The following is a 26,117-nucleotide window of genomic DNA, read 5'->3' as shown; positions in this document are numbered from 1 at the left end:
AGGACAGTACATCTGGGCACGGATCGGAGGGCTCCAGAACCCCGCTCTCTATTTCTCCCTGTTTCTCTGCACTGAACTGGCATCTTTCACCATTTCCATCACATTAAAACAAGTAGAAGAGTTACTTTCATGCTTGCACACACACTAGATTGTGATCTTAAGAATGGAGAGCATGCCCTCCTATCAGAATAGAGATACAGACATCTAATAACGCACTAACGTGAAAGTACCCATCTATCCAGACAAATTAACTTCATGCTGGGTTAGGGAACACATTAAAAACCCTTTATCCGAGCTGTGCTACATCAACATTCTTTTTTCTTAATTTAATAGCTCATGAAGCCACAAAACACAAAGGTGCAGATCCTTCTCTAAAACATCTGCGTCAAGGATCCAAATTCACTGAAAACTGTTATGATTGAGTAAACCCCACGTCTTCAGCCGAGACAAAACCTCCAGCTATAAACACAGGAAACGGCCACAAAACAACACTGAGGACCCAGTGCCAATTGTGACATGTACCAGGAATGCTGCTGCTTCAAAGTGGGAGCTGGGACCAGGGTTTGCGTCAGGCTAATCTTGGCCAAAAGGCTCTGGCATCAGGATTAAGGATCAGCTCCTCAAATCTGCCTGAGCATACGAACCAAAGGCAAACATCTGCGGCTGTGGGATGTTCAAACACTGCATGGCAAAGCACAAAAGCAGAACAGCTGCTTAAGGGTGGGGGACAGCTCTGTAAATGAGCAGTCTCCCGATTTCTTCATGCTCCATAAGAAGGACTCCCAGGAATGTGTTTCTCTCCACTGCTGTTCCTCCTCTCCTTGCCTCTCCTAAAACACAGCCATTTGTTAGAATACAGCTTCCTGCACAGCCATATTGCAATGTGGAAGGAACATGAGAGACAAGGGAAGGAAACTCAAAACCCAACTTGGTGGCTCTGGGCAGCAGGACGGTATCACAGGATGGTGTCACTGGATACCTGGCTCTGCAGGTGATGAAGGACAGGCTCAGGAATTGGGGGGGGACGACACCAAAAACCCCAGGAACCAAAGGAAGATGACAGCTGAGCTCTGCTCCAGGAGAATCAGTCACCCGCAGGCCACGAGCTGCAGGCACATCTTAAGGAATTAACTTAGCCCAGATGTGAACACCATGCACTGCTGAGCACAAGGCCGAGCAATCCACAGACACACTGCTATGACCCCTCCTTATCCTTACAGTGGAAAAGATGGCAATGGTCAAGGCTCATAAATGCAGCTGTTCTTCAAATATCTGTGTGGCATCAAAGCCACAGCTAGCCTTGTGCCTTCCACTCATTCATCCCATCCACTCATTCTATCTTTTATTTTAGCATTTTAATACTGCATTCCTGGAAGCAAGGAGGCAGGATACTCATTATATGTCAGATGCTGAACGCTAGGCAACAAATTGGAGAAATCAAATGTGCTGTGGATGATTAATGATCACTGTTAATTCAAGAATTAACGCAGCCCAGTATCACAAATTATTCAAAAGAATAACAGCCTATTAATAATTTCCCATGGGTTCCCCCCCTCCCTTTTATTTAAAGAAAGTTGAAAGCCTAAATCTTAATTCAATATTCACCTCCTAAATGCACTTTAAGAAGAACAGAAACACACAAAAGTAAATGCTATTCAGACTGAGATTTCTGCATACCTTCATGTATAAGGGTTTGTGGTGGAAACAGCAGATTCTCACCATTATAATTCCAACAGTATTAGCTGCAAGGTTATCCATGCATCCCACTGCTCTAGGTGTGCACAGAAATGCATCAAAATTACCAAGCACTCATGCTAACATTTTATGATATCAAACTGAGGTTTCAACCTGTGCTGCCCTGATCTGCAGTGCCCACTGAGATTCACATTTAAAGGTCATGAAGACAATGACTCCTGACCCCAGTTATCCAACTGGAACAAAATCAGCCATGGAGTTGTTTATGAATCACTGGTAACAGTGACCGCATTCTGCATTCTTAAAGACAAAGGAAATAGAAGCAAATAAGTCCCTACATTTTTCCAAGACAGGGTAATTCACACCGAGAGAACTTCAAAACATCTTAAGGACAACTTGAAGAGAACTCCTACTGACTGTGAAAAGTGTGGCAACAGGATAAGATGCAGAAGGGCAAGATAAGGGTACGCACCTGATGATTTCAGCAACATCTCCTCTCTGACCTCCCTGTCAGAGTCCACCATAACAGCAGAGAGGCCAGCAGACATTAATCAGAGGGCAAACTGCAAGCTGCAAGTACGAGCAGTTGCACCTTGCTATCACACTTGAAAAGCTAAGCAACTGTTTGCACACAGATTTAGAAAAAGCTACACAATAATTGCTGGAGGTAAAAATCAGGCCTGGGGAAACACGCTTCACAGGGCTTAGTGCCACTGCACAGAGAAATGGGAGGCTTCCACCAGTTCTTTTCTTCACCTCATCCCTCTGAATGGCAGATCACAGAATGGTTTGGGTTGGAAGGGACCTTTAAGACCTAGCCTCAGGTTCATCAACTGTTCCCTCCTTCCACTGTGTATTTAATTTGACCTCTTTCATCTATAACTGGCTATTAAAAGGTACATAGAATTAACTTACTCAGCAAGGTAACATGGAATACTCCTGGTGAAATGGTATAAGAAAATCACAGATTAAAAAGAAGCATGTTACACTGAGGGACAGAAGTCACACAATGACCATCAGGCCCAAAAACATGAGTAACCAAGATGCACACAGAAGTGGCTGAATGACTTCTGGCATGACCCTCAACCATGAGTGTGGGCTGAAGAAAGCAGGCTGTAGCAGCCTGTCACTGAGCCCATTGAAGCTCTGGTTTGGCACCACAAAGATTTTTCCCTGCTGGCATGGGGCCTCTCCATGCAGGACAGATGATGAATGCTCCAAGACATGCTGAGATGAGCTGCCTCAGCCACACCAGTATGCCTCGCATTATTAACTCTTCAGTTGTTACCACAAAACGTTTTATCAATAGCTCAGAAAAGCTTCACAACCCGAACCAGAATCAGAAACAATGTTCACTCTATTTCCACTGAAATCCCAGGGATTTTCTATCAGCTTGCAACAAAACAGGACAAACCCCTTTAAGATGCATGCTTCACCTGATTTATTCTTTACTGCAGGACTACACATGATTCAAAGGATAATGAATATGATAAAGTAATTGTCCAAAAGGAGGAAATTTTCTTGCACTCAAAGTACACATCACAATCTCTGTCCTGCACAGCTTTGACTGGTAACACCAACACCAAGAATGAGTCCAAAGCTTTCTAGGAGGCCTTACTATGAGATAAGGAGGCAGTTCTACCATTTCAAAATAGTAAAACAACAAAAAAGGCAGAAACAAGCTCCAGATACTGAGGTGCCGAACAAAAACTTCCCATTGCTAAAATCTGCAAACATCACAGGGCTGCTCCCATCTTTTAAATCTCAGCAGCTCAGAGCTCGTACACAGAAGCAGCAGAAGAAATGAGGGTCTTCAGCATTGAAAGCACAGCTATGCAGAAAGGTGAGCAAGAGATAACACAAGCATTACCATTGAGCAGCCAACTGCCAAGGAGAAAAGATAGGACAGCTCACCATCTATGTACTATTGGCCTCAAGTTCTGGAGTTCCAAGTCAGATGCTGGAACTGACATGACTCTAAAGTCAGAAGTAATAAAGTCAGCGGAACAATAGAGGAATTAATTCCTGATTCGTAAAGGTACCCCTTATGCAGCTCAGGTGCAGCTAATGTAAAAGACAAGTTACCAGTGCCTGAAGAACAGAAAAAGGAAATACCACCAGGTCCCCTTGGTCTAAGATCCTCAGTGCCAAGACATTCAGAACTGCTCACAGCATGACTTACACCCCCGCACACAACACCTCCTGAAGATCAGAGAGCTCTGAGGTTACTGAAAGGCCACTACTTTCAGATTTCCTATAATCTCCGTACGGGTGTTGCATTATCTTAGATTTCAGGTGAATAAGGCAATATCTGTCCCTTTCACCTTTAATTTCCCCAGCTACTAGCTTATACACAAGCACAGTTGGAAAAGTACTGTTGTGTTCAAACCACCATAAGAGGCCAATGCCTTCATAACAGAGCTTATGGGGTATTAAAAGGGCTAAGGAGCATTAGCTCTGTAGAATTTAGTTAAATCAGGTGGATCTTCTGTACTGAAACCAGAGGAAAGTTTTAGCTGCGTCGTGCAGACAGTTCTCAGCAAGTCAAAAATACACATATTTTGCAGTGTGTTTCCTCAAAATCGAGATGTCTTGTTTAGGTCAGATGGGAGGTTGCAGCAGTTTTGCAGTAGATGAGCTCTAACCTGAAACTTTTGTTCAGCTCTTAGGTGCTGACACATACAGACTTCACACACACATACAGTAACCACATTTGACATGCAAATGAGTGTTTTTATTGTGGTTTTATCAGATACCATTACTCCAAAGTGATGATCTTTGTTTGCCCTTTAAGGCTCAGCATTTGCACTAAAGAACACAATTGAATCCAATCTCAAGATGACAGAAAGCACAAGCATGAGGAGAATAAACATACATGATGGATGGGTGCTTTCCTCAAGTTTACTGTCTTCACAGTCAGAAAAGTGAGTCTCTTGATTCCTCTCATTGACAAGGGGCAATAGATTCAAGGAGAATAAACATCTGGAATGTTGTAAAACAAAAACTACAAAATGCATATGGCACACCTGCAGCCTTGGGAAAGGTTTAAATATACTTTGGGTACATTTAGTTATCTCTTCCCCCACAGCTTTCAGTTACCAGGAGATTAGAGACCCCGGGCCCTCACTCCTCCACTGAAGCTGATTGCAGGTATGCTGTTTCTCAGTAAAACAGGAGTTTCCATACTCTTTATAAACGACACATTAAAGCTTTCTCATCTCACATCATCTGTAAATATTTTCAGGCAGAATCCTGTGAGATCAATATTTATAACGCAGTGGATATTCTGCAATAGAGGATGCATTCAGTCCTTCAACTGATGAATTTTCATCATTCAGTTATAGAGACCGACCAAGTAGGACAGAACAAACAGGCTGACAAATTCACAGTCAGTCTCCTAAGAAGAAGGTATTCCAGGAATTTAAATGAGTACTTGTAAAAGCAATTCTACCCAAAATTGGAGAACCTGCTGGAGAGGAATCCCAGAGAGAGGGTATCCATGCATACTTACACTTCCTAAATAGACACCTACCTCACACAACACACACATCTGGCTGCCATTTGCATCCTCAGTGATACATCAGAGACTCCTCAGCCCCTTAAGCAGGTTTTATCCTCGGTGGCCCTGACCAGCGAGGCCAATACTTCTGGCCTGCTCTCACAGCACGCCTTACCCAACCAGAGCAGGCTATCTGCACACAGACACCCAGGTTAGTCACCTAAACCTCCTCGGGAAACAATGGCATAGAACACATCATTACCAGGGTGCAGTTCACCTTATCTTGACATGCTTGGCTAAAACAAATCAGGAGACACTCAAGATACACCTCTTGTCTTCATTAAGAATTCCAGGAGCATAGCTTACGTTTTCCCTTAGTAAAGCAATGGCTATGCTGAGATGAGATTAAATCCACATTTTTTTCTTCAAGGAAATGAAGAAAGAAGGGGTCTATTTCACTCATTAATAAATTATTGAGGAAGACAGGAGCTCCAACAACCTCACACGAGCACTACAGAGACTGTAGATACTGCCCACATTGCCAGGTGAGCACAGTGGGTCTTGAATGCCTTTTGACAGCCCCAGCTCAGATCATATGGCCCAGAACCTTTCCATTTACAGTTCATTATTTTTCCTTCTTCATCCACTCAGTTCTTATTTAGGTGGTCTCACACTTAAAGCATGTTAGAAAATACTACTAAAAATCCAATAGAAAACAATACGGTAATGCTCAATACATTCCTCACATTGAATTTTGCAGAAGAATCCAGCAACATGCTTCCAGAAAGTACTCTAAGCAAAAGCCAAAACCACACACAAACCACATCTTTCTGCCCCAACACACAGCATTCTCTGCCATTGCCACTGGCTGAAGAAGGGAGATGGTGACGGGGGGCCCTGGGAGACGTGGTCTGGCCGGGCACAGGGCAGTCGAGGACACTGCAGGCAGCAGGAGGGGGCTGGAGAGCTCTGGCCACCCAGGACCCCACTGGGCAGAAAGCGCAGCCCAGCTCCCAGCCACATTCCTCAGCCCTCTGCCAGGCAGAATGGATAACGCTCAAGGCCAGAAGCCTGGAACAAAGGAGAAGCATGGCTCGTCTCCCTTTGTGCTAGGTGGGGAGCTGGAAGCAAACTTCAATTCACAAAACGTCATTCTAAACATCACTGCACAAATTTGTGATTTATTCAGTGTTACCTGAGCTGCAAGTCTTTTTCCAAATAGGTACAAGCTCACCAGTGATTGGAAATTAGGATATTTGAAAAGCACAGAAATGTGTGTTTGATATCCTTAAACAAACATCTGGCACTCAGAAAGATGGAAATCTGGAGTTCTCTGAACAGAACCCTTTTTTAATTCCACAGATGGGATACATTTCACTGCATGTGGCTTCTCCAATTTCTCTCTATATTATATCCAGCATACAATACAAAAATACACTTTGGAGGTTCAGAAACTTCAAAATTGCATCATGCAAATGGATCGCTCGCTCCACTTCATGTTTATGCACACGAAAACGTCAGCAACCAGGGCAGGATTTGCACTGCCCCACAGACAGCTGAGGGAAAACTACAGATATTAAAATAAACACCACAGACCGTGTGCTGTTAATCTCTATTTCCTCCAAGATCTCCCATTATGGGCAACAAACAGCAGCAAATGGAGCTGCCCGATCTGCCACTGTCCAAAAAAAGTTTCTTGTAGTGACTACTGAGCACATATTATTCTCTCGTAAGAAAATCAAGAGCTCTCTGCATGTGCACTGAACGCCTCTGGGCTGCATATCCTGTGCAGAGCCACATGCGACTATTTTAAATCCCCATTACTATTAATACTTTAACTCTAAAAATTATTCAACAGCACCGTGCTCGCACACTGCAGCATCCAGCCACGTGAATGTCAAGCAGCAAGCCTCAATCCCAGAAAAAGCCCTGCCACATCAGCAGGCACCCAGGCACCTCTGACAGGCCTCTGCTCCGCTCAGATCATCCTCTCGGGCATAAAACACCCAAAGAGAACGCTTTGCAGCAAATTATTTTCTTAGTCTATGCTGGCGTTCAATTTGAAAACAGAGAGGGCTCCGTTCCATAAACGAGGCAGCTCTTGCCCTGCAGGGGAACACTTGGCAGTGTAACAAACAGTACGTTTACCCCAGATCTGAGGCCTGGCTGCTTTCAGTTTTCACAGATTTATTTTCTGGATAGCATTCACTGTTCTACTGAATATGTGAGGACTCCTCCTGAAGAGATCACGAGGCAAACCAGCGTTTAATCTGTGTTACTGCACTCCTTAAAACTGCATGCTTTACGATCACAATGACACTACCTGCTATTTGCTTTGCTCTCCACTTCATCCTTCAGCCACATAAAGGAGTGGCAACCAGGGCAGGATTTGCACTGCCCCACAGACAGCTGAGGGAAAACTCCTACAGATATTAAAATAAGCACCACAGACCGTGTGCTGTTAATCTCTATTTCCTCCAAGATCTCCCATTATGAGCAACAAACAGCAGCAAATGGAGCTGCCCATACCACTACCCAAGCTCAGAGGGACCCCAGCACACAGCACGCTGTCGGCTCAAGACTACTTCTGCAGTCACCACATTTTAACTTCTGGTCACACTTTAACATTGAGTTCTGCATAGACAAGTGAGTTAAAACAAAAGTCTATCAGAGTTGATCTTCTGCTTCCTGCCCACATAAACATAAGGCTGTGAGACATCGCATTTAAATAACCACACGTCTGTATTTTTGGACTCCCCGGTGACACTGCTGCACTCACAGCTCCTCACAGCACTACAGCAAGAACCTGACCTCTTCTGTGCATAAAGCTGACTGACTGACCCTCCTGCATACAGTAATGGGCTGTTACTGCCTCCACTCGAAGCTCACTTCTTTGTTTCTTTAGGGAAAAAGACACAAACCAACCCTCCCAGAACAAACAGCCACCAACCAACAACAACAACCCCACCACTGCATTCCCAGATGAGAACGCCAAACCAAAACTAGGAAAACATCTAAAGTTCCTATCAGCAATTTGAGATACGGTTAAGTAAAATCAAATGGAAAAATCTTAGTAATTACAATCAAACAAAACAGAATTGTAATTACCACAGCAAAACTAACATTTGTAATACATAATTATAACGGGCTCTTTAAAAATAAACAACCAAACAACAACAACAAAACAGAACTATTTAGATGTCCTACCTAACCCCTGCAACCTGACTTCCAGACACAGATTTCTCCAGTCTCCATTGGGAAGGACTGCAAGAACTTAGCAGTAATGATTTCAGTGTGAGATATTTAAAAGAAATGTATTTGAAAAGGTGGTCTGATAAAAATCTATTGCTCTGCTATGACTGCCCTGGATGAAAATGCTATTTGCTGGATCCCCTATTCCAATATATATATTTTGTATCAATTATTTTCTTTGTGCACATTTGAAAGATGCAGTCCTACCTGAAATACACACAGATGGCTGGCAGGTAGCTGAGAGTAGCATTCACACAAACAAAAGATGAGCGGCTGGAGGCACTGCTAAGTAACTCCAACAGGCCGTGAACAGCACCATTCTGCTGGGCTGCTGCCATTCACCAGGTATTACAATCACAAAAACAACTGCATGAGTTTGCTATTACCTGCCTTATATTTACAAAGAAATTTTCTATTTTGAGTTACCGCATCTTTCTTTCTTCCTTATCTGCAATATTTTCCAGACTGCCCTGCCAAGTTAGTCACAACATGCTTTCCAGTCCTAACAGTGAGAGCAGAGAGCTCAGAGAGAGAATTTCTTTCAAAATTGCTTTTGGAAGAGCTAGGTGGGATGTGAATCTGCTCAGCCCTTCCCTCCCATGATGGGGGAGCTGGACACCACCCTGCTCAGTGCCTGGAGGCAGCGTGCCCTGCACAGCAGCCCTAATGAGAGGCAGGCTACGTTCTGTGGCAGGTCAATGTGAGTTGAGCTCAGCAAGGCACTCTGCTCTGCTCCACATCCCCATGTGACAGAGCACTTCCGTCACGTGGGCAACAGATGCTTGTTGACTAAACTTCGGTTATACACTACAAAGTAGAGAAAAATGATCCTACATTTGGTAATCCCTACGTGGCACAAGTGACCTATTCAGATACCCACCCTAAATCAGCCTCTCGAAGCAGGATGCGCAGTGAGCTGGTCTCCCAATAAGAATTAAGTGATAATTTCATGCAAAACGGAAAGCTACTGAATTTAGAGATTATTTCTTTCAAGCTATTGCCTTTTAAGCATTATGAGCTCGTACCTAAAAGGTCCATTGATCTAGTGGCAGAAGTGATCAAATGCAACACCTAAAAACAAAGCTCATGGGGCAGATTTACAGCAACAACAAAAATCAACGGTTCTAAAAGCGTTCATTCACATTTGAACGTGACACATTTACAAACATAAGATACACTAAAAACAAACTCAAGTGAATCACGTCCTTCATCCTAGAGACGGAAAGCAATCTTGTCATCTACACACCCCATTCTTCCTGTTCTGCATGCGAGACAAGGGATTCAATCTTATCTGAAAGCAAATGAGCTGCATCAGATGCTGCTGGAGGTGAAAGCAGATCTTTATTTCTGCAGCAGGAGCAATCTGACCTCCCCACCCTGTGCTGCTCTCACAGAGAGGCCCAGCCTGGCAGAGCCACCCTCACCCACAGCTTCAGTTTCATCTCACCCAGGGCCCGTTGAAGAGGATACGCCATAGCCACCCCTTCTCCTCGAACTGCCCATCACGTATTTTCTCTAAGAATGAGAATTGGCAACAGTTTCATTTACATCCTTTCATCTACCTCCTAGATCCATCCTCTGCTCTTCAGCTGGGTCTCAGGAACTCAACTTTCCCCTAAGAGCACGTGCTCACCAAAAGAAAAACAAAAACAGAACCTTAAAATTCAGTAACACTGATAGAGTAACAGATAAGGAGTGAAAATTATCTTAAAACTTCGAACACTTCCCTGATGTATTGAAGAGACTGGAGTAGAAAAAGCTTTGGTTTCTTTCTAACAAGTTCTAACAATTGCACACATCACAAGGAATAGAACTGAGCTGTTTCTATTATTTATCAAGACTGTTAACTGCCACAGCAGATCCACTCCCATGTCACCCAACCATACTTGGCCTTTCTAGAAATTTTACGTTCAAATCAATCAAAGTGGCTGCATGCTTCATTTATCAAGAGATCTGATAATTGTAGTAGCAAGAGCTCGAAAGACTGTTCCAATAAACTCTGAAATTCTCGTTGTTTAATGATAAGGAGAGCATATTATTTCACAACACTATTTGCGTATTAAAAAGCACTCCAGGAATTCCTGCTTATACACAAGGAACTTGTCAGCACAGCTAAGATCTTGCTGCCCAAAGGCTGCTCCACGGCCCCTCCCTCAGCAACTTCTTCATCTGATGGGAAGTCACCACCATGCTGCAGAACTGCAAGCACATTTCCTTGCTAACTCAGTGGTTTGTCCACACTTTGAGAAAGGGAGTCGTGGAGGAAAAGCACATGACTTCTGTGAGATTATTTTCAGAGCTCCAAAGGAAGAGTGCAAAACAAATACGATTGCCAGTTTGCAAAGATGAGCTTCAATTCACAGCCTTTTCTACTGTCCTCTCAGAAATCAGTTTCTCAACCCCAAATTCCCAAACACAAACAGATTTGGTATGACTCAGCTCACAAACAGCAATAAGCTGTCCTTGCTTCAGGTTTTATCACTCACAGATACCTTTATCCACTGGGAAAAAAAAACACGCCTTCCCAAGACACAATACACCACGCATCCAATGCGAATCCTCACACTCGTTATCCATCATTGCATCAGCCACAACTCATGTTATTTTATATGCATCTGATGTAAACTAATCGACCTCCCTTTGATTCAAGCAACTACAGCATTCCCAATTAATAAGTCAAAGCCAATGAGAGAGCAGCACGACATTTGTGAGAAGCTTATCTAAGCAAGGAAGCTGGACATCCCCAGCTGTAGGTTGTAGTATGATTTAAGAGACTCAAGTTGTGCCCTGCAAAAAGAGGGATTTGGTGACTCACCAACACTGATTCACCCACTTCCTTCCAGTTGTCTCTACAGCTACAGATGTCAGTATGCTGTGACACCTCCGTGCCCTGTTCGCCTCCTGACAGCTTCATTTAACCGCTCCAACAGGTGTAGCGGTGTCAAGGAGTGGGACTGCACCCACCTGTTCAGCAGGGCCAGGAGACAGCCGCAGCTCTGCTTTGCTATGAGGAACACAGCGCGGGGACGCTGCTCCCTGCAGCAGCACTAAGGCTCCTGCTGGCCTTTCCTATGTCAGCGCACACACCGACACTCACCGCAACTCCACAGCCAATGTGCAGGGAGGGTTTCTGAGCACTCGTTAGGTGAGCCACAGGAACGCTGAGAACGACCAAAGTTATAACATAAACACTAATTAATAACGAAAGATACAAATGTTCTTCCCCATGTGAAATACTGCAGGATTGCTGCCCCGTGGTTTTAAGCACATGGCTCAAAGGTTGGAAGAACATTTTGGTGGCATCAAACAATTTCATCATAAGGTTGTCCTCAGTTTCTCCAAAGGCAGCAGCGTCTGAGGCTCTCAGAAGGAGCACAAGACTGATAAAAGGGGCTTCCCACAGTTTCTCTCCTCTAAAGAAAAGGATCAAGAGCAGAGAAAAGGAGAATTGAGGAGAGAGTATGATGAGAACCCAAGATAACCTGAAGAGACAGCACGCTTCTGCTCACAAATCACAGCCTTAGTTTCCTGCTTTCTTAAGTGTGTTCTATACCTAAGAGCTATCAGTAACTAAACAGTATTACGGCCAATCATGCAGTTCCATGATTCAATCAAGTTGCTCTGCGATCGCATCGCCACCAGATGGGACCCGGACAGGAAACATCAGCAGCACGGAGCGCACAGCCGTCACGGAGCAGCGGTCAACCGAGAGGAGATAACAGGGGAGGGCACGCCCGGGCCCGACGGCGGTTAGGGTCAGCGGAGCCGCGGCACGGGGTGGGCTGCTGCTGCGGGCAGGGGCAGCACGGGCAGGGGCAGCGGAGCCGGGCGCGGCCGAGAATCCGGGGCCGCCCGGCGGGAGCCGCACCCCGCCCCGCCGCCCCTCCGCGTGCCCCCCGCTCGCCCCCCGGCCCCGCACACCTGAAGCGCGGCGAGTCCTTCAGGCACTCCTCGAAGTCCACGGTCACCTTCATGCTGCCCGGCGGCGAGGCTGCGCTGCGGAGTGCGGGGCGAGGCCGCGCCGAGGCCGGCGGCCGGGCGGGGCGGGGCGGGGCTGGGCTACGCGGGGGCGGTGCCGGCTGTGGCACTCATGGCGGCGCGCGGGGTCCCGGCGGCTGTAGCGGGGACGCCTCAGCGAGAGCCCCTCGGCCCGCCTCTCCCGGCCGGAACTGACGGCCCGGCCGGCCGAGAGGAGGCAGCCGTCCCCAGGGGGCCAATCGCGGCCCGAGGTGGGCGGGGATTCGCCGCATCGGCGTACGGCGGGAGAGCGGCGACCCGCAGGAACGGGAGCGGCTCGGCCAATCGCAGAACGGAAGAGGAGGGCACAGCAGCCAGAGCGGCCAATGACCGCTGTGCGGGAGGAAGGCGCCAACCACTGCGGTGCCGCAGGGATCGCTTCCGCATCGGGCTCCAGAAGTGACGGCCATGTAAGCCAATGGGAGAACGGCCAGCAGCGCTTGGCACGGCTCGTTGCCGCGACGACCCGAAAGGCCAATGGCAGCTCTCACAAGTAAGGAGGGGAGGGCCGCCACGCTGCCATAGGCTGAGCCGCCTGTCACTCACAGCAGCCGGCGGGAAGGGAGCGGCCACCCCTAGGAGCCTAAACATCCCACAGCTGGCAACTCTGTCACCTGCTAAGAGGAAATCCTTGGGAAAGGCACGCTGCAACACCCACTCGGCACAGCTCCGTATCTCGGCAATACATCCGTTCTCATCGTTCCTGTATCAGGGTCACCTGAGGCAGCGCTCGCTGCTTTATTCACTCAGTCTGGGGTTTCCAGAAAGCTCACACGTGAGAATGTGGGTATCTGTAAAATAACTTTCATTCCTTTATTCAAACGTCACATATACAGTGGACAAAAACATTTTAAAATAGATCCATATTTAATTATATGGATTTTTGCAACATATCAAATTCGGACTAAAATTAAGATATACACTGTATTTCATAACCAAGCTTAAGCTTAAGTGTATACTTCGTGTAATAAAGCCCAGGAACTATTCTGAGTACTAGAACATTCACCAGTCAAATTCCGTCGCTGCTTACAGCAATATGGAGGTTCAGAGCCACTCTTTGCAAAGGCTCTACGACTGCACTGTAAACAAGTATCTGAATTAGGCAGTTTCCCTTCTGTATCCTTTCAAACACCCTTCACTGTACAAAAGCAGCTGCTCTACATCTCACCGGATGCAGAAAGATGTAGACCAGTGGTTTTCAGTATTCAGGTTACAAACCCCAAGTAAGATAGATCACCAGCAGTTATCCTGATATAGAGAACAGAGTCTAAACACAGCCCAACTTCGGTCCTGATGTGGATTTCCCTCCATGGCTGTTTCTTCACAGGTGCTAGCAGCACAGGCACTCTCCATGCAACTGGAAAAGACTAAAAGCGTGAAACGAGCCCAAAGAATAACAGTTGGTGTGGTTTTAAGAAAAGAAAACATCCAGTGGAAGAGAAAGTGACAGTAAAGTTCAAGTTAGCACATTTCCAGTGTAAAACACTCCCTCCACCAGATGTTAGTACTGCCTCAGTCAAAAGCAAAAAACCGATTCCAAACACTGCTCTGAAAAATTACACAACTCTTCTTCTAGAGTCTAGGAAAATACAAGTAACAATACACTGAAGTCTAGTTTAAGAGGTCAATATTTTATAAAAAAGCCGTAAAACTTGAATCCCTTTCTCAACTGCTTAACAAACCTGATAAATAGCTTGCGTGTCAATTTGATATATGCTGTACCGTTAAGCTCTTGAATCCCAAACTCTTCCATAAGAGATACCACACTTAGAGCACTGTCAAATAAATAGTGAAAAAACAGAGACACTGTCTGTGTTTCAAAGCATGAAGAGTAACAGTACATTACGCAAGATAATCAGCATTATACATACAGGGAACGCCATTCTGGTTGAACAGATTATGAAGCAGTATTCTCCATGAAATACTAGGCACAGGAATAAATCAATTAGACAGCTTTTCCTGCCTAATGGACAAGTCTAAAATTAACAACCTTGGCAACACAACATTGTAACTGATATGCTTCTTAATATTTAAGAGCCTTATTTGCGAAAGTCATGAAGCAGTGCTTATGTTCGTGTCTCTGACAAGCAGTTACAGTTCTGGACAGATTTCTTCTATGCTGCGTGCTCTGCTTTCCAGCTGGTCATGAGTAGCATGTGCTGCATAAGAAAGATTACAAAAACAGTTAACTATTCACACTTGTTGTATATTTAAAAAGCAAACCCAAAGTTAGCACTGAAATATACTTCGGAAGTCACTTTTGCTTCCTCAAAGGTAATGTTTGCAACCTATTTTAGCAACTTTCAGTTTCAGAGTGCAGAAACCTTCAGAGTAATTATTTCACCCTCACATTCTGAAGAAATAGCGCTGCATACCAAACACCGACTGCTTGCCATCCCTGAAATTGAGATGATTTAACCCAAGACTTGAGAGATCAATTTGCAGAACTAACATACAAGGTTCCTGAAACACCAGTAAGCACAGCACCTTTCAGGTCAAGTTTCATTTCCAGATGAGACATTTCAAAACAAGACAAGCTAATAAATGAGGTAGCACAGTCTGATGCATCCTTCCACTCACAGTTTTGAACCAAAGAACATTAATAAGTCAGAGAAAAAATTCCTTTTCCTTACCAATTTTAAAATGAAAAAGCCTACTGACTTCAGCTATTATTTATAAATAAATTTGCTGCATAATGCACAGATCAGAGAAAGCCATGTCTGGTCCTTCTTAAAGAAGGCCAGTTAGGTTTATGCATAGAATTAGACTTGGTTCCAAGTGCAATTTAACAAGCAAATAGCATGTCTGACAAGCAGAAATAATTTGCATATGTTCCCAGTCTTCTGACATAAGTCATTTTTATGGTGATGCTCACTATAGTTAAGAAAACACAATGTATCTGCCCAAGTCCAGCAGAACACACCCAGTCAGATGACAGCTAAGTGGGTCAGCAGTATCTGAGTGAGGTTATCACAGCAATGAATGCTAAATGAACCACAAGCAGAGAACAAGGGCTGTACTGCTTGTCAGTGGATCTACTAAAGATCACACCCTTGTACTTCCTGAAGAGAGATACTGTTGTGTAGTAGAAAACTTGTCTGCACTGAAATCCTTATGCTTAATCAATCTACACGTGGAACCTTTCCCTTCAGTGATTTCAAACAGAATTTTTAAAGGAAAGGTGTTTCTGGAGAGGAACAAAAGCCACTGTTTTGCTGGCAAAGTCCATCATATTGTTCGTGGAGTCTTAAATAAGGAGCAGCCAGAGAAATGCCACAGAGAAATGCCAGAGAAATGCTGAAGCAAGCAACCTTAACAGTCTACTTTAACCTTCCTGCTCTCCAAAAAGCGTGGCTGGCGGAATGCACACGTATGAGATAAAGTACAGCTACTTAAGGCAAGAAAGGAACGACCCATCTATTTAAAATACTTGGTAGCCTGAGATGAAAACAGCGGCATAAATGTACAAACAGTTCTCACCATTACTGACTGGACTGGCCATCTTCATTTCAATCAGCAAGAAATCTCAGTCTGTAATCAAGAAGCGCAACTTAAATTAGCAGATTCTGTGGTACCTGACAGAAAGCTTCTTAAAATCCCATCTCAAGTCTGTAGCCCCTTCCTCAGCACAGATATAGCAAAAAGGAAAATTTGCAGTCATCAGGACAGTACTGTTAGTTTTACTGGAAACCAAAAAAGGGACGAGTTAGAGGGCAGTCAGGAGCATTGGATAAGAGATGCAAAGAACCGTAAAGGGATCTTCATTGATTAAAACCTTCCAAGTGACAAGGGGGTCCCAAATTGCCCCCAAAACTTCTCAGGAGCCAGCAGAGCCCTAGAGTCCAGCAGTTTCCAAGAAACGCCTCGTGTCACATTGCTGGAGTTATCTTTGGTACAAGGGAAGCCATGCTATTCTACTGGAATAAACAGACATTGCATGCCAGCTCTAAGAAATGGTAGCCATATCACCAGATGATCTCTGCAAATTCAGAAGTCAATGGGAAAAAAAATTATTAAACTGTATCTACAATACGACATGCAGCATAAAACAGATGTTTCCTCTGCAGTTAAAAGAAATGTGAGAGCTGTTAGTTTAACAGAAGGAAGCCAAAACAAGCCATTACAAGAGTCATTGCCTGCAACACCCAACACACTGAGTGATGGAAACTCTCTTCTGCTCTATAAGAAAGCATTTTAAGACACAATTTTAAGTCAAAGAACTTTTTAAAAGTCATCCAAATGAATTAAAAACTTCCCACGTAGCTTCAGAAAGATCCAAAAACATCCTGACATGCTTACAGTCCTAGGGAGGGAACTTCAGGAACAAGAACATTACTGGCATTTGATTCTCTTCCATGAAGGAAGCAATGAACCTGCAACAGTGTTTAAATATCCAATTGCCTAGCATGATCAAAAGTACAGATTAGCAGTGAATCCAAGTAGCTAGTTTTAAAATTTGCTATTTGAGAAATGCTCCATAGCCAAAATAAATAAATAAACAGTAACTAACTTTTGAGAGATCCTTTAGATTCTTTTGCACACCTTGAATAAAAGTCAGAAAATAATCAAAAAGTTACCATCTCAGAAAAAGTGATTCCAGTAAATTTTGCCATTACTTTAACAATTACGTTGCTGAACACTTATCAGCTCAATGTAGGAATTTCTTAAAGCATGGGCAGTGGCAGAAAACAGTTGTTTATTAACAACTTTTACCAGATTCCACTGTCCTTAGAGCAACCTTGCCACAGAGAAATGGCATGTAATCAGTTTGAGGGCATACAGTTTACCAGCCATTACAAAAGCCCAGTACTTGACCTGTGAAGACCTGATCAAATACAGAGACCAGAAGTTATGATAGCTGATGTAGAGATTAGGAGATAACAAAACACCAGGGCCTGTTAATCAGAGTATCACAAAACAGAAGTGAAGAATTGAGAACCACATCAAATTAGAGTATTTCTATATGCCATGTTACTGAGGTGAACCAGTTAGTTAACAGATTGATAAACTGGTGTGCAGTCATACTTATAGAATCTATTGGCCACAAGTAGCCTAAAATTGATAGTTACCAGTTGTGGCTCAGAAGCTGCTTATGAGCCAGGATGGAATGGACTTCAACAATAGAGATGGAAAAATACTGCAAAGGTGTGCCTTCTGTTCCCTGGAGAATGCAGCTGGAGAGCGGAGTTGCCTCTGTTTTACAGCACAGTGCAGACAGATGGCAGCTTCAAGCCACGGAGAAAGGTCATAATGTTGCCTACTGGAGTACTCCTTTCCCCTGGAGAGTGAAGTTCTAGTAAATAGCCATTATAAGGCGTATGATAAATTACCATAGAACTTTGGTCCATGAATGGGTCTCAGACTCACGTACCAAAAGACCCTCTCCAAACCACTATGAAGGCGTGAGCCTTCCTGTAAGATACAGTGAGAGCAAACTGTGCAATCCACAGAGCTTAAAATATAAAAAGTCAACCTGGCAAATCACCTTTCTATTTGGTGAAATTTAAACTTATTTTGGAAGAATTTCTAGTTCACATGGTTATGGAAAGCAAATGTGAGCAAAGCTAAACACATGCAGCATCTTCCCAAGTCTGCATACTGTTCTAATATCTCAAAGCCTTGCCAAGCAACAGATGAATGAGGTTTACAGATTTCAGATTCATCATCACTAGTCTCATAAACAAGAGATATCTGTTTTTTTAATGCCAAGAAACATGGTTCAATATGCTGCTCCAAACAGATGTGGGTACTCAACAGATGTAGTTATTCACCAGAAGGCCACCACAAAAACCAAACTTCTGTTACATAGTCCCAGAGAAAAGCTTAAAGATGGCAGAAAAGGCTCCAGAAACAGCTCCCAACCAAGGTCCCAGACTTTCTTCCAGCAGCTGTGCTAAAAGGTTCACATCCCATATAGAAATTAATATTACTTTTTAAGGACAAAAGCACACCAAACTCTTAAACAGTTTTAAGTTATAGCAAGACAGGTAAAAGCTCATTAGATACACTGCTCTCAACAGGAAGCATTCAAGCTAGTTTCCCAGTGCTGATTACAGCATGGCTTGGGAGGGGAGAGGGAAGTGCACCATGACACAAGGACAGGCTCTCTCACGTGGCCACAGCTTTAAGCATCCTCTAGAGGACAACTGCCTCTTTAAAAAGGATGCTGGCAACTTCACTACCAAGAGTCAATTATACTGTGGAGACAGTACTGGCCTGAAGCAGAGGTGTCTGTTTTTCTGCTGTGCTATAACAAACAAAAGCCCAGATAATTAACAATACTGCTTGTTTTGGTATCACACTACAAATCAAGATAGCAGGCAGCACTGCACATCAAGCATTACATACATACTTCACTCTTTCTGTTTGTTCTCACACTTCAATGTATTCACCCCAACAGATGAAAGGACAACCAACACTTATACGTGGTATTTGATCAATCAGCACCTCACCATGTTCAATAGCTTCTGTATTCATTGTTTCTACATCTGGAGCATCACGCATCTCTTCATCTTCTTCCTCCTCCTCTTCATCCTCACCATGTAGTTCTTTTGCAATTAGCTGTCTTGCAAGTTTGATGTTTCGTCCTTCATTGTAGTGCATTTTCCTCTTCATTTCAAACTGTTTCTTTTTTTCTGTGGATAATAAAAACCGAAAGCCAATATATAAATTTATTTCTAGTTCTACTATCATGTTTTTTTGTTCAGAGAGGTACCAGTATCAAGTGCTTTGTAGGCCTGTTTTATTCCTACCACGAAAATGTACTGTTTATATGACCAAGAAATCCTTGTTCATAAGTGAGTTTGACTTTCAAAAAATGTAGTAATTAATGGACTGGAATGACTGAAGGGCTCTTAAAAGAACAGCCTGCAAGCACGAGGAAGTCTGAATCAAGAGAAGCAAGTAGTAACGGTGTAAAAAATTCTGAAGTTTCACAAACCTTGTATCTAAGGAAACTGAAGGGCAAACCAAGACATACTGGTAGAACAGAAAATCAACTTCTGCACACGTCCAACATGGCTCCTGGCCAGCTATCAAAAGCTAGTTCTAAGAGATACATCTAACACAGGTAGAAGAATATATTCTTCTCTACCCTGTAGTCTGAAGTTTATCTTTGCTTCGTACATCCAACATTCCCAAAGTAGATTTTATAATTAAACTTTGTTTATTGGTTACCCCAACACTGTTTTTGTCTTCCTCTAGAATTGTAAGGTTATCTACTCAAAGTTGACAGGGGCCAGGAAAGGTGAGAAGCAACAGCTAAATGACACGCAGCCGAAACTTTAGAAGCTTTCTTGTTTAACTTAGCTTTATTGCTTTCTAAACTAATGTAGCATTACTGCTCTGTTGAAGATGAGAGAATTTTATTAGGAATAATTGTTGATACCCTGCTGGATCCATCTACTAGCAGCTTTGAAAATAATAATTGATTTAAAAAAAAAAAACAAACCAACCAACCCAAACCTGTATATTTGCAAGCAATTAGTAGAGTCTTAATTGGAGCAGTACTCATTAAATCTACCTGAAGTACATTAAGTAGTAATATATATATTATATATACGAAGAAGTAATACAATTAAGAAGTATTTCCTCAGTCCCAAAAGAGAAAAGCTTTCCATTTGAGAAGTCCAGGTTTCAGGAGGAATTCCTATACATTATGCTTGTTACATTCAACTCCTCTTCACGTGTAAATCCCAAACCAAACAATTCTGACTGAGCAACAGATCACTTGTTTCTAATCTTTTCCTTAGCCTTCAAAGACTACGTACCTCCATTTTCAAATCATAAAATCTTTCTTAGTACTTTTTATTCAATAATCCTTCCAACTGAATGGCAGAAACTGCATGTATAAAAAAAGAATCCAACAAAAACCAACCAAAAAATATAAATAAAGCCACCCAAAAAAACCCCTCTGACTTATGCCTACCTCGTTCTTCAGGTGTTAATTCTTCTTCCTCTTCCTCCTCCTCACTGCTTTCCTCTTGCCTCGCTATAACCTTGGGTCCTTTACCCTCAGCTGCAGCAGCCAGCCTAATGAAGATAAAAATACAACGTCATGAACCATCAAGTTTTTCATTGTATAAAACACATGACATTTCAGAACACTCATACAAACTCGTTTCAGTATTTTTGGTACACTTGCTTAGATTAACAATCTGCAAGAGATTTTAAGTACCAGTGGGACTATCAACCCAGAATACTATTTTGTTTGACAACAGCCAAAATTTGGCATCTAGATAAAAGGGAAATACCTTTCCAAAAAGCAAACCAACCCATAAAAAAGAACGTGATCCCAACATTTAGTCAATTTTCTATGACAATACTTACTTCTTACTCAACACATCTGCTCTTAAGGGCTCATTTGATTCCGAATCACTCACTGCATCTTCATCATCATCACCTACCATGCTTGGAACGCAAACAAAGAGAGCAGCCTCTATCAATTATTTGTTGTATAAATTCAATTGATAAAGCAGTCAAAGTGTTATAGTGCTCCATTAAAAGACTCCTGTAAAACTTTAAAAGCTTTCCAAATCTATTTAAATATTGATGAGTGACAATTTATATTCTAGAACATAGATGCTAACTATAAAAAACAGTACAAATGAGACATCAATTACATGAGTGAAACCTGAGAGGTATCTATACCTTCCAGTACTCACAGAACTCCAAAATTTTACTCTGATGGTCCTTCTTGATAGCCTTTACTTAAGAGCTTTGTAAACTAAAATATGTTGCATATATTTAATAGGATAGCACAGTAAGTAATATATCATGCAGAAAGTCTACTTCACTGCAGAACTACGCTGTCACCTGCCTCATGTCATTGTGTGGCAACTCAGAAACCTACCTGTGATAAGGAGTACTCGGCTCATCTATTTTCATCAAGCCATAATCTTTGCCTGCAGGGTGGTACGTCGCTATGATGTTCATTTCATCCCACTTCTGAGATTTTTTACTGAAACAAGAAAGCAAAGTGGTTATGTTTTAATCTCCTAAAATCAGTTCATTCTGTTTGGCCACAGAAAATGAATGCTGAGAATGAGCTGTCCTCAATTCTGCACTATGGAAAAAAAGCACTGTTAAGGCACAGAGGCACGTTCGAAATATAAAGGTGGTTATTAAGCACCGCCTCATACACACTTCTGTTGGGTCATGACAAATGACCACTGCGACTTACCTTTCCCTAACAAGTCACACTATTTAAATGAACCAGTGCTCACAAATACGTTCATATACCCGTGCATATCTTCAAGAGACTGCCAGTCATGCCCACTCACTGCCCCATTAACCAGCTGCTCGTTACAAGTTACTGCAACAATCATTCTTCCTGTCATTACAGCCCACAACACCTGATGCAAAGAAATAACCAACTTCCACTTCAGCACAGCTCGGTGAGCTGCCAGCACTGTTTGCAGAACCGCCGCACAAACAATAGCAACCAACAGATAACTTCCTGCAGTAAAACTAATTGGGCTGAACAAGGTGGTTATTAATACTGCTTTTGTCATCTTAAATTGAAATCATAAAACAGAACTGACTCACTGCTGTAACTAAGCACAGAGAGTTTCGTGTTTTATTCAGCCAGCCACCAGCCATGCTGCTTAATTTAGAATTTCCTCAATTAGTCACAGAACGTATCATTTTATGTATATTTGCAGGAACAAAAGCCTACCCAGACTGACACAACATGGAAGCCACAAGGGAAGCAACTGCCTTGTGGAGAAGTCCCCACTCTGCTGGTCTAGAAGCCACTGAAAGGTTCCCTGGGCAACCTGATCCAGTGCCTGATTTAGTGACTGGCAACCAGCCTGCTGCAGGCGTTGGATCTTTGAGGTCCCTCCCAACCAAAGCCATTCTATGAAAGATTTAGTCAACAGAACCTACCAAGTTCCACATTTTACCTAAAGCATTAATGCAGCCTTCCCAAGAGGTGGCCTTCTCTTAGATTAAACCAAGAAACGTAAACCTAGAACACCACTAAATTCCACTATAGATTTCTTTTCCCTGTAGAGGGACAGTTGGCTGAAAGAACTTAGCTCACGTACTCTTATTTAGGTACAGACTGCTCCAATAACAAATTGCCAGACTTGAAATCTGAACTCAGTCTCAGTAATACTACTGCTTTTAAGCAGAATGCCATCCGTAAAACAAAATTGATAATGCAAAATTCGAAATACAAGCCAAGCTTAGCCTTCATGGAGAGCTCTCCATAATACAGTGGAAAGAAATGGAAGGGATAAAAGAAATAGAAGTGGCAGCTGATGCAGAATCCTATGAGCCACAGACCTGTACTCTAGAACTGCAGACAAGTGAGCTGAATAACTTCAGCATAAACTAACCAATGCCATAAGGTTCCATTTGAAGTTCCCTATCTATTTAATCACTTGTGCAAACTGCAACACCAGGACTGCAAGCTGAGCAGACAAAACACGAGTCAGAGTGCCTGCTTTTGTGGAGAGTCGTGAGCTCCACGATGACAAAGCAAAAGCTCTAGTGTAGGAATGTCCACTACTCAAACCTACCTCGTTAAGGTTCTAAAAATCACTGTTTCAACAGCAGCTGAACAGCTGCTTCAAGCTCCCGTGACTAACGTACCACAAGCACGTGGTTACAGGGAGTGCATGACAATTTTTACTAGCCATAGCAGTTGGATGACAGTACAAAGGGCAAGCTCAGGCAGAGAGGAAATATGACAGATGGGAGATAGTCCCACCACACACCTTAGTGCTCACTGCACTGCCCAGAGGACATCCAGGTGTAACCTGCACGAGTTCACAACACAATCCCCAATCTGTCTCATATACCAGTCTGGAAATTAGGTGGTCCACAGCTAGCAATTCAGTAACTCGCAAATATAACACGGAAAGAGAATTCAGTGGCCTTGTTTTTCACATTCACATATTTAAACTTACATTTCAACACAAAAAGCCTTGGCTGTGGAACCCCAGAACACAACTTAAAATTCAGCTGGGAAAAAAGTGATCATGAGTGACAAAGAGACAAGCATGTCATCTCACCCTTTGGTGGAAAACAGCATCGCAGGAGGGTGACTAAGTGCTCTAAAAACACACACACCTCCCTTGGCTGCCTCCCATTCAGCATGCTTAAGCACACCATAGCAGCCTAGCATTAACAACAGAGCTTAGGACCATCACCACAAAACACTTCCTGACATCCCTTCAGAGGACCAGGTTCATATTCCTATACGTGAAACACATTCTTCCTTAGCAAAATCAAATTTAAAAGATGAAGCATTCCACAAGTGCTCATTTGTATTTTTTCACATCTTCAAATGTCCGAATCATTTATTTTAATACCACAAGCCAACAGGTCAGAGGCTGCAGCATTACTCAAAGGAATACATCTCCTCGCTCCCTCACTCCTGCCAGTTCCAACACAGCTGCCTGCAGGACTACCCAGCAAACAAGGCCAAGGAACAGCTAAAGACAGCCAGCTACTTTGTACAATGCCATGTCATGTCCTACAGAAACTCTAACGGAAGTGTGAAGGCAAAAAATACTTTATATCTGGTTTGCTAAGAACGTATCTACCATTAAGCCATAGTCTCAGCTCTTCAGATGCTGTGCCACTGATGTCTCAATTTCACCAATTTCTCTCTTGAATCATATCTTCATTAAGGATATTACCATCGCTAACAATAGCACAAGGCTGACGATGATGAAAGTATGAGAGCTCTTCTGAACACGGTACTTTGAAAGATGACAGCTGACACAATGAGCTCCTTTATCTACAGCTATTTTTAAAGGCGTTCAGATTTGAATTTCAATGTTAGAAAGAAGCAGGGAGGCTGCTGACAGATGTGCACTAAGAAAACAGAGGCGTTAATTTATAAACCCATTTTTTAGTCTTAAAGGAAAATAACTGCAGTACTGCTTGCCATTCTTTCAGAGTACAAAATGGTGCTACTTCTGACCAAATAAAATCACTTTAATGAAGAACTACCATCCAGAAAATAATAGCTGCACACAGCCTAACTATAAATATCCTATTCTGATCTTTCCAGGAGATTTTCTAATGCAACGTGCCAGGTCTAGACAGCGTACTCTAACTTGCAAGGCAATTTCAGAATTAATCTAACAATGCATTTCTTGACTCTCATCAAAAAACAAGTAACAGAAAATGGAGTCCTGCTCACTTAACTGCAATACCAGCTACCCCACATACTCAGCTCGGCAGCCTGTATTCTAACTTCTGCTCATCCTGCAGGGTGGTGGAAAAAAGACTCCAGAAAAATGAAGTTGAGGCTCCTAACAGCCAGTTTTACTTTATGCCTGCTGTCAATCAGTTCCTTGTCCTTATATTAAAACCAGAGAACAGAAGAAAAAAAAAAATTAAAAAAAGAGACAACTTGTGTGCAGCACATCCCTACTTACATCTGATTCCACTCCCAAAGCCATCACATCACTGCTTCCATGCAATACTTTCTCCCTGGAAAGCAGGAGCCCTTAACACAGGCAATAAGGCAAACCAAAGGCTTTCTGTCCTACCTCACAGACTCGGACTGTATTAATGACTGACCAGCCAAAGGGAAAAGGAATTACTATGATATAGAGAAGACTACGCGCCCACTTTATTTTATTATTATTCCTCTCCTCGCAACACCGGAGTCTCAGATGTAGAAAACTGCCTGAATCCACGTTATAAATACGGCAGCCTGGGAGCGGTGCCGGCGCTCAGACTAACGCGGCGTTACGGCATCTCCAGGCTGCTCTGCTGAGCGCCAGGACCTCCTCTGCGCTTCGGCCCTCAACGCCCTCATTGCCCTCAATGCCATCACTGCCCTCAACGCCCCGCGCTCCCCGCAGCGCCGCGCTCCGACCCGCCTCACGGCACAGCGCGCCCGGCCCCGCGCCGCCACCCCGGGCGCGGCCCTCACCCGTGCTCGTCGTCGTCGCGGGCCGGGCTGGCCTGCCGGGCCCCGGGCCCCGAGCCTCCTGCGGGCTGCTTGCCGCCGCCCTTCTTCAGGATGCCTTTGATGGGCGCCCGGCCCGACGCTCCCGCCGCCGAAGCGGCCGGCACCGAGGGCGCCTCCATGGCCGCGCCGCCCGCCGACTTCCGGTCCCTGCCTCGCCCCGCCCCGAGCCGCATCGCGTCAAATCCGCCGGCGCCGGACAGGTAGCTCTCCGCCTTCGTTGCCGCGCCCCCTGGTGGTCGGAGGACTGCCGCCCTCCTGCCTGCAGTGCTCCCGCGCTACCGCGGTGGGGCGCCGTGCGCCGACGGCGACCTCTTCCGCGTGCACGGAGCTCCGTGCGCGCGTCGGGCTCTGGCACGCGCATGGGGCCTCGCGCACGTGCCCTGTCGCTGGCGGCGATCGGTGTCACGTGGGGACCGTGTGCGATTTCTCGCAGGAGCGGCTCACAGTCATCCCTTCTCTGTCCCCGTTGCTGTCCCCGTCCATCTCAGAGCTCGGCAGGGAGACGCCACGCCAGGCTGGGTGAATGCTGCCTTAGGAACTGGGAAGATTGAACCCCTGGGGAGAAACGAAGTGATCTGCCCCCGAAATGTCACCAGTGGGAAGCGGCCGTGCGGCTGTCTGCATCCCCACGTGTCCCCGTGTTACCCCGAGGCTGCAGGGAGAGCCTGGGCTGGCCGTGGGGTTATGGTGGAAGCACTGAGAGTTGTGAAAGGA

General features: G+C 44.2%; 2 protein-coding genes and 1 long non-coding RNA gene across 8 annotated transcripts in view; 1 reads left to right on the top strand and 2 right to left on the bottom strand.

The window, feature by feature from the left end:
• Nucleotides 1-12,624, bottom strand: part of ACAP2 (ArfGAP with coiled-coil, ankyrin repeat and PH domains 2) — a 56,968-nt gene extending 44,344 nt beyond the window's left edge. For all 3 annotated transcript variants that reach the window (XM_085233267.1, XM_085233268.1, XM_085233269.1), the window contains exon 1: nt 12,368-12,624. In XM_085233267.1, coding sequence (XP_085089393.1) covers nt 12,368-12,420 — 53 coding nt within the window. In that variant the 5' untranslated portion in view covers nt 12,421-12,624. The remainder of the gene's footprint in view (nt 1-12,367) is intronic.
• Nucleotides 12,625-12,735: 111 nt separating this feature from the next.
• On the top strand, nt 12,736-13,863 carry LOC146543633 (uncharacterized). Its single transcript, XR_014885648.1, has 2 exons — nt 12,736-12,873; nt 13,012-13,863. It is a non-coding gene; the product is annotated as an uncharacterized LOC146543633 (long non-coding RNA).
• PPP1R2 (protein phosphatase 1 regulatory inhibitor subunit 2) lies at nt 13,252-25,584 on the bottom strand. Of its 4 annotated transcripts, XR_014885647.1 has the most exons (8): nt 25,365-25,583; nt 21,315-21,422; nt 20,792-20,872; nt 20,391-20,494; nt 18,916-19,098; nt 17,533-17,741; nt 15,944-15,994; nt 13,252-14,622 (listed from the first exon to the last, which is right to left on the bottom strand). XR_014885647.1 is itself a non-coding variant. In XM_085233276.1 (7 exons), the coding sequence occupies exons 1-6, from the start codon at nt 25,574-25,576 to the stop codon at nt 15,990-15,992; spliced, it is 693 nt and encodes a 230-aa protein (XP_085089402.1). In that variant the 5' UTR covers nt 25,577-25,583; the 3' UTR covers nt 13,252-14,622; nt 15,944-15,989. The 4 variants fall into 4 exon arrangements, 3 of the variants coding, with proteins under 3 accessions (XP_085089402.1, XP_085089400.1, XP_085089399.1); XM_085233276.1 differs by lacking the exon at nt 17,533-17,741; XM_085233274.1 differs by lacking the exons at nt 15,944-15,994; nt 17,533-17,741.
• Nucleotides 25,585-26,117: the final 533 nt, after the last annotated feature.

This window comes from Meleagris gallopavo, chromosome 11 (assembly GCF_905368555.1).
Source record: "Meleagris gallopavo chromosome 11, MGAL_WU_HG_1.1, whole genome shotgun sequence".
NCBI lineage: Eukaryota > Metazoa > Chordata > Aves > Galliformes > Phasianidae > Meleagris > Meleagris gallopavo.
Note: the sequence above shows the minus strand (reverse complement) of the source record. Positions and strands in the feature narration are given on the sequence as shown.

Coding starts and splice junctions, on each gene's coding strand:
- PPP1R2 (XM_085233273.1), bottom strand. CDS start 25,576: ATGCGGCTCGGGGCGGGGCGAGGCAGGGACCGGAAGTCGGCGGGCGGC. Junction 20,873..21,314: donor CCGAGTACTCCTTATCACAG/GTAGGTTTCTGA, acceptor TTGCGTTCCAAG/CATGGTAGGTGATGATGATG. Junction 20,495..20,791: donor GCAGATGTGTTGAGTAAGAA/GTAAGTATTGTC, acceptor TATCTTCATTAG/GCTGGCTGCTGCAGCTGAGG.